This window comes from Muntiacus reevesi, chromosome 18 (genome assembly GCF_963930625.1).
Source record: "Muntiacus reevesi chromosome 18, mMunRee1.1, whole genome shotgun sequence".
Taxonomy (NCBI): domain Eukaryota; kingdom Metazoa; phylum Chordata; class Mammalia; order Artiodactyla; family Cervidae; genus Muntiacus; species Muntiacus reevesi.
In genome coordinates, this window is record NC_089266.1 from 12531794 (window position 1) to 12539729 (window position 7936).

The 7936-nt window shown below is 57.3% G+C and overlaps 1 protein-coding gene across 1 annotated transcript; it reads left to right on the forward strand.

The window, feature by feature from the left end:
* The first annotated feature begins 4073 nt into the window (after positions 1-4073).
* UTS2R (urotensin 2 receptor) lies at positions 4074-5228 on the forward strand. The gene has a single exon (XM_065908903.1). It carries the CDS (start codon positions 4074-4076, stop codon positions 5226-5228), a length of 1155 nt encoding a protein of 384 aa, XP_065764975.1.
* The last annotated feature ends 2708 nt before the right edge of the window (positions 5229-7936 follow it).

A 7936-nucleotide genomic window follows, 5' to 3' on the forward strand; every position in this document is an offset into this window, starting at 1 on the left:
TGACCAGCACCTAAACAGATGCTGTCCTTGATCATCCATATTTCCCAGCCTGCAGCCCTGAGGGCCTATGTCAAGCCAGGCTGCTCAGTGACCCCAGCAGCTAACCCTGGCTGTGTTCCTGGAAGCTTCTCTCTGTGACCTGGGCTTGCCCTTGGTCACAGGGTGCTTGGACCAAAGGCAGCAGGTGAGCCTGAATACCATGAGGCCGACCAGCCTGAATCACCTGTCCACAGGGCAGGAGGATGAGAAGAAGACCTGCCTATGAGTCCACCTGTCCGAGAGTAGCAGTGGGGTGACTCAGGCACACCCCTATACCAGGAGCCTCCAGGCTGAGGGTCAATGAGGAGTGGACAGCAGTGCTCGGAGGGCCCCAGGGTCCCTGAAAACGGAGTCATCTGGAAAAGATCTGACAACTAAGGACGGTTAGGATTTTTCAAAGAAATAAAGAAAGGACCATGATGCATAAAAGGAACAGAAAATTATAAATAAAAATATTCATAGCAGCACTAGCCACCATCACCAAAAGAATCCATCAGGGATGAAGGGAAAAACAAAGTGGTTTATCTTCAATCAGAAGATACTCTTCAGTCTTCACAGAATACTCTTCAGTCTTGAAAAGGATGGAAACTCTGACCCTTGCTACAACATGAAGGAAGCTTGAAGACATCGTGGCAAGTTAAAGAAGCCAGACGCTAAGGGACAAATGTATGGTCCCACTCACAGAGTGTCCTTAGAGTAGTGGAATCCATGGAGACCAAAGGAGAATGGTGGTTGTCAGGGTCAGGGGGAGTGGGATGTGGAGTTGTCAAATGGAGACTATAAAAGGTTTGCCTTGATAAAAGGTTTTGGAAATAGTGACGAGTGCAGATTATGAATGTCTTTAATGACACTGAGTCCTGGCCTCGCATGGGTCTCTCAGAACCACCCTCCACCCAGTGCGTCCCCACCAGGTGCAGGGGAGGGTCCAGGGCTTGACTGACAATCTAAATCCAAGTCCCAGGCTCAGTGTCCGGGAAACTGAGGGGTGTTGGAGTGTAGAGGGCGAAGGGAAGCAGAGGCGCTCCGCGGTGGGGCCAACCAGGCTGGACTGAACTTCACTCCACGGATGCGTCTGGGGTCCCAGCTGCGACCGTGATCTGCCCTCTCGCTTTGCCACCCCCCGCTACCGCCCCTGCTGCCCTCCCTTCCCCGGGCCTCCGTGGCTCCCCCCACCGCAGCGCATCCTCGCCCCCTCTCCAGCCGCCCCCCTCCCCCGGGTTATTAATATCCGGGCCGGGCGCTGGGCCGCCGCGCATTCCCAGCTGGCAGTCGGGCAGGTGGCGGCGACGACAGGGGCCTGGGCGCAGAGCGCGGCTCTCCGGGCGAGACCGGCGGGCGGGCTCCCCTCCACCACGCGCCCCTGGGAGCCCCCACGTCCTCTGTGCGCCTCTACCGGGCAGAGCCCTCGGAAAGGTTTCCGTGCCGCGCTGAGCGTTTGGAGACGCTTGGCGACGAAGCGCCAGTCCAGAGCACGACCCCGGGGGGCTCGGCGACCACACCTGACTGCCTGGTGACGGAGGTGGGCGTAGGCACTGCGAGGGTGCGGGGCGGGAGCAGGGGCCGGGACCCGGGGCGCGGGGCGCCCTCCCCGCCGGCCCGCGCCGTCCCCGGCAGGATCTCTCGACCACGAAGCCCTCCCAGCGCCCCCTGGGGAGATGCGCGGCGCTTCGGAGGGTGGCGAGCGGTGAGGTGTGCGCGGTGGGCTCGGCGGCTGTTTCGCGTCCCTCCTGGGAGGTCCTCCGCCAGGTTCGCGGCAGCCCCTGCGGGAGGTCTCTGGAACCCCGACCCACTGGGGGCTGCGGCCGTGGAGGGCGCCTCGAGCCTGTAGGAAGGACCCCAGCTCCCCTCGCCAGGCCCGACATTGGGCCAGGTCCCACGGGAAGGGGGCCTAGGACAGCGTCTCTGCACCCAGGTTGCCTATCTGCACCGAGGGCTCAGACCACGCCACTCCGGTTGGACACCCCGAGTTTATCCATGTTAGTGCGAACGCTGTACCTTCAGAGGGAAAAAACCGGGAGCCAGTTTTATCCGGCCACATTATCCCTGGATGTGGGGAGATCGGGAGATAAAGGGGCCTCTCCTCTCATTCAAGTATTCAAGTTTTAGCTCTTTTTTTTTTTTTTTTCTTATGAGGGTAATTTTCAACAGTAAGCACGGGTCATGGGTATGCAACTCCAGGAGCTTTTACATGTCTGTGCTTAGTCGCTCAGTCCTGTCTGACTCCTGGGGTCCCCATGGACTGCATAGCCCGCCAGACTCCCCTGTTTATGGGGAGAATACTGGAGTGGGTTGCCATGCGCTCCTCCAGACGATCTTCCCAACCCACGGATCAAACCCAGGTCTCCCGCATTGCAGGCGGATTCTTTACTATCTGAGCCACCAGGACACCCCTGTAACCAGCGCCACATGAGGACTTAGCAAAAGTCCTTTCCCTGGAGTGCTCTCTGGTGCCGCCTACCAATTAGCACCCTCTTCAACCACTGGTAGAGATGTTGCCTTTTCCCCAGCTTCAGGGAAAGGGAATTACAGTGTGTACTCTTCCTGTGTGCTTCGTTTCTTCCCCACACCCCCACCCCCCCAACTCAACAGAGCATATTTGAGTTTCATCAAGTTGTTGGCTGTTCAATAATTTCGTTTTCTTCATCGCCTTGGAGCATTTTTATGGGGGGGGGGGCGGGTGTCACAGTTTCTTTATCCACACTACTATTCATGGACGTTTGGGTGGTTTCCAGCTTCTGACTGCTATGAACGTTCTCACTCTTGCTTTTTGCGGCCATTTGCACTTATTTTTCTTGGCATAAACCTAAGAGTAGAACTGCTGGATGAGAGGACAGGCGCGTGTCCAACTTTACCGAGGATGCCAGTGTTTGCCACAGGCGGCTGCACTGTTCTTGTCCTCCACTAGCAGTTCAGGAGTTCATTTCCTTCATGTCCTCCCAGCAGTTTTATGAATTTCCTGTTCAAATTTTGTCTTTTTTTTTTTCTTTCAGTTGAGTCATTGGTCTTTATTGATTTGTAGTTCTTTCACGTATTTTGATTACTAGTTCTTTGTCTGATATGTGTCTTCAGATTATCTTTCCCAGTCCATGGTTTACATCTTTTACTCTCTCAGTGAAGTTCTTAATTTTCATGAAATCCAATTGGTGGGTCTTTTACTACAAGTACTTTATGCTCTTTTTTTTTTTTTTTGAGAAATTTTTGTTTACCCACGGTCGTGCAGATATTCTCCTACATTTCTTCCAGAGCTTGATTAATTAATTGATTTAATCTATTACATACAGGTACACAGTCCACCTTGAATTGTTTTCTTGTGTGGTGGGAAATAGGAGTCAGGTTTATTTCCCCCATGTGAATAAAGGAAGATTATGAGGGCTTTCCCCTCTTTATCTAACATATTTTCCTATTTGAACTTTAAAGTTGGCAGATATTACTTTTGCAATCTGAACAAAATGTATTTTTTTTTTTTTTTTTTTTTTTTTACAAAATGTATTTTTAAAAAACATACAGGAGAACTAAATGGGGAGGAAGACACAGGGGTCAGCCCGGCTTCCCTGCCCTTCACGGATGAGGAAGTGAGGAGGCCTAGTGAGGACTCCTGGTTCATCCAGGAGTGAACCATCCTGGATTATGGCTGCTGTGCCCTGATTTTCAGGAAAGGCCAGCCAGCTGAGAGGCCTTTGAACTTGCATTGTGGCCCAGGGTGGGAGTGCTACTGGGGCATGCATGGGAGCAACTGGTCTGGGTGGTTCTCTGGTCTCCCTGGATAGCTGGGGAACTGAGGCAGAGTGTTAGAGTTCTGCACTGGAGAGTCCCCAAGGGGGCATCACAGTTGGTGAGCCCTGTCCCTCTGCAGGCTTCCCCAGCCCGGTGGGAACTGTGGCCTCTTATGGCCTCTTGGGAGTGGGAAGGGGTGCCTGACCTGCATCTTTAACGAGCATCCTCTCCTGCAGGACAAGCTTGTTACCCACAGATGCCCCCTCTCTGCCTAAAGGAGCAGCCGGCCCCAGCCCCGAGCCCAGTGTGAGGTGGCAGAGATGGCACTGAGCCCAGAGCCATCGAGCAGGTTCCCGGTGCCGGCTACGATGGGCAGCGCCATGCCCGAGTTGCCTGGTGCCCCCAATGCGTCCTTCAACAGCTCGTTGGCCAGCCCAACGGAGCCCAACTCCCTGGAGGACCTGGTGGCCACGGGCACCATCGGGGTGGTGCTCTCGGCCATGGGCGTAGTGGGCATGGCAGGCAACGTGTACACGCTGACGGTCATGTGCCGCTTCCTGCACGCCTCGGCCTCCATGTACGTCTACGTCATCAACCTGGCGCTGGCGGACCTCCTCTACCTGCTCAGCATCCCCTTCATTGTAGCTACCTACGTCACCAAGAGGTGGAACTTCGGCGACGTGGGCTGCCGCATCCTCTTCAGCCTGGACTTCCTGACCATGCACGCCAGCATCTTCACCCTGACCCTCATGAGCAGGGAGCGCTACGCCGCCGTGGTGAGGCCGCTGGACATGGTGCAGCGTTCCAAGGGCTACCGCAAGGTCCTGGCGCTGGGCACGTGGCTGCTGGCACTGCTGTTGGCACTGCCCATGATGCTGGCCATCCGGCTGGTCCGAAGGGGCCACAAGAGCCTCTGCCTACCGGCCTGGGGCCAGCGCACCCACCGCGCCTATCTGACGCTGCTCTTCGGGACCAGCATCGTGGGGCCCGGCGTGGTCATCGGGCTGCTCTACGTCCGCCTGGCCCGGGCCTACTGGCTGTCGCAGCGGGCCTCCTTCACGCAGACGCGGCGGCTGCCCAACCCCAGGGTGCTCTATCTCATCCTGGGCATCGTGCTGCTCTACTGGGCCTGCTTCCTGCCCTTCTGGCTGTGGCAGCTCCTTGCCCAGTACCGCGGGGCCCCGCCGCTCGCTCCCCGCTCCGCCCGCATCGTCAACTACCTGACCACCTGCCTCACCTATGGCAACAGCTGTGTGAACCCCTTCCTCTACACGCTGCTCACCAAGAACTATCGTGACTACCGCCAACGCTCGCTCCACAGCAGGGGCGCCGGTGGGCCTGTGGGCGTCCGCAGCCTCCCGCAGGGCCACACCCGCTGCCAGCGCGGCTCGGGTCGCTCCGTGTCCTCCAGCAGCCAGCAGGCCACTGAGACCATCGCGCTGTCCCAGGCGGCCTGTGGGAGTCTCTGCGTTTGAGCGGCCCCAGCCTCCCTGTGGGCCCTGGGGGTAGGCCGTGGGGAGTGGCCCCCGGAGCCCAGGTCCTTCCTGGACCACCCCCCCCCCCACTGTCTGCCGCCCTCCCCCAGTCCTCTTCCAGAAAGCTCCGGGCTCTCCCTCACCCCTCACTCACTTCAGCTCCATCAGCGCAGCCACTTTCCTCAGAACGCCCAGAAGTGCCCCCTGCCCTGTCCATCTGTGAGGGTCTGCAGGAGGCTCGGGCCCAGGGCCAGCTCCTGAAGACCGTGGTGAGTGGAGTCTTCAGCGGCCCCCTGCAGACGTGAGTGCGTACCTGACGTGGGACCGGGTACACTGTGGCAGGTGACACCACGTCCCCACACAAGCTGCCTGCCTGGGACCTCCCCTCCTGGCACGAGCGCGGCCGCGGTGGCACCCGTTCCTCCCAACTGCCATGCGGTTCCATCCCTCACAGCTTCAGCACCTGGAACAATAAACGCCGAGCTCCCTGAGCCTTGTCTGCCGCAGCAGTGTGGGTGGGCTGTGAAGGGAGGCAGGACCCCCAGGACAAACAACCTCCTGCACTTGGAGGAGCCCGTCTGCCTGACCGGGGAGGGGACACATCTGGCCGTTCGGCCTTCCTGACGTGGTGGACGGGTGCCGTCCGGCTGAACCAGGCCCTGGGTGTGGGGCCTGAGACCCTGGGGCGACTGAGGCGGGAGCCACCGGCCTCAACCTGCTCAGGGAGGACGGGCGGCTGGGACAGCACTCCAGGGCAGGAACTTGGAGCCCAAACTGAAACCACGGGCCAGAATTACTCTATTTGCAGCTCACCTGCCTCTCCCTCCCCAGACCTTGGGGGGACGGTGGGGGGTGGATCATATACAACACATGTAGGGGTTTAATCTCATGCCTCCTGTGTACAGCATCCTGGTTGGACCTCCTGTGGACACCAAGACCATCAGGCCCTGCCCACAGAGAGCCAAACCCATGGGGAAAGGTTTTGGACCTACCCCAACACCTATCCCACTCTCTGGCAATCAGTTCACTCCACACATGCCCCTAATTCACATCCCACACCTGGGCCCCAGCCAAGGCTGCACGCACACCAGACTCAAGGCCTTGACTGGATCCTAATGTGTGGGCAGGAGGAGATCTGGCCCCTAAGTATGGAGTGTGAGGGGCCTCACTTGGGACCCCCAATGTTTTGGGAAGAAAACAGCCCAAAGTTTTCACCTTGATCAAGACCCCAGGTCTCTGCTTCCTGAATCCTGACTCCAGGATTTACCCAGAAGCCCTCAAACTTGGAAAACAGAGACCCTCCCCCACCCAAGTGTCCCTGAAGTCCCCATTCATCTGCACATGTGAAGGTGTTCTTTGCACTATTTCTTGGCGTGATGCTGAAAAACTTATATTTTTGGCCCCAAATTTAAGACCTGAGTACCCTAGTTAATGATCCCGCGTGGGCCGGCCGAGCTTCCACTGCCAGGCCTGGGACAGCTGCGGGGGCTGTCTTCCCACCTCCCACTTAGAAGTGCCCCCCACCATCCTGCCAGCCTTTGGGGAGCCTCATGATAACAGCCTGAGTGTTTCAGAGTGCTTAAAAATGTCCAGCAGGCTCTCACGTCTGTGTACTCACTCACACAGCCACGTGGAGACTCCTGGCCTACTACATCTTGGCCGACCTCCCTGGATCCACCGCCCACAGTCCCTCCCACTCCCCTCACCACAGGCCCCCAGGACCCACCAGTCAGGGACCGGTGATTTATGGAGGCTTAGTCTGGCTCAAGACCCACAGTCATCCACCCATCAGGCATGGTGCCTGGCCCTTGGCAAGCCGGACAGCAGAGAGCCCTGGGGTGAGGGGCAAACCGGGGTGAGCTTGTGTGTGGCTAGAATAGTGCTCTAGAATAGCAGGTCAGGGCTTCTGTTCAAATGTTACAGCTTTATTGGGGCAGTTTCACACCATAAAACTCACCCACTGAAAGTACAAGTAATGATTTTCAGTGAAAGGACAGAGTCATGTAACCAACATCACAGTTCAGTCTCCGGGCATCTGTCAGGCCAGGTGTGCCTGCTCAGTTGTGTCTGACTCTTTGTGACCCCACTGGACTGTAGAGCCCGCCAGGCTCCTCTGTCCTGTCAGGCAGGAAGCTCCAAAGAAATCAACCAATAAGACAGATGTATAAATATTAAAACGTTCTTTGAAGGAATAGGCATAGTGATTAAGGGACTGGCATGTCTGGGATCCATTGGCGGGTGGGGCAGCAGGCCTGCGGGCTGGAAACTCAGAAGACACTGCAGCCTTGGGGCAGAATTCCTTCTTTCCCAGAAATCTCAGTTTTTACTGGAAGACCTTTAAGTGCCTGGAGGAGCCCCACCCACCATGTTCCGGGAACAGACGCCCTTTTGTAGCGTGGGCAGAGCTGAATGTGCCCCTGTGGATGAACCCGTGTTGGTTGTGGGCATTTGAGGTACTTCCACCTTTTCCCTAAGTGAAACAGGGCCACCGTGACCACCCGTGTGGCCGTACATCTGCTGCCCCTCTAGTCGCCCTGCGTGAGGGCTCCTGGCCTCTTGGCTTCATCCTGCCCACCCTGCCCTTGCTTTGGGCAGGCACCGTTTTATGACAAAAGAGCAGCTGTTCTGGGTAAACTCGGATTAGAAACAGGTGGCCCTGTGATGGTGACCGTCTCTCAGAGTCACGCATCTGCAGGGCTGGGGCCCTA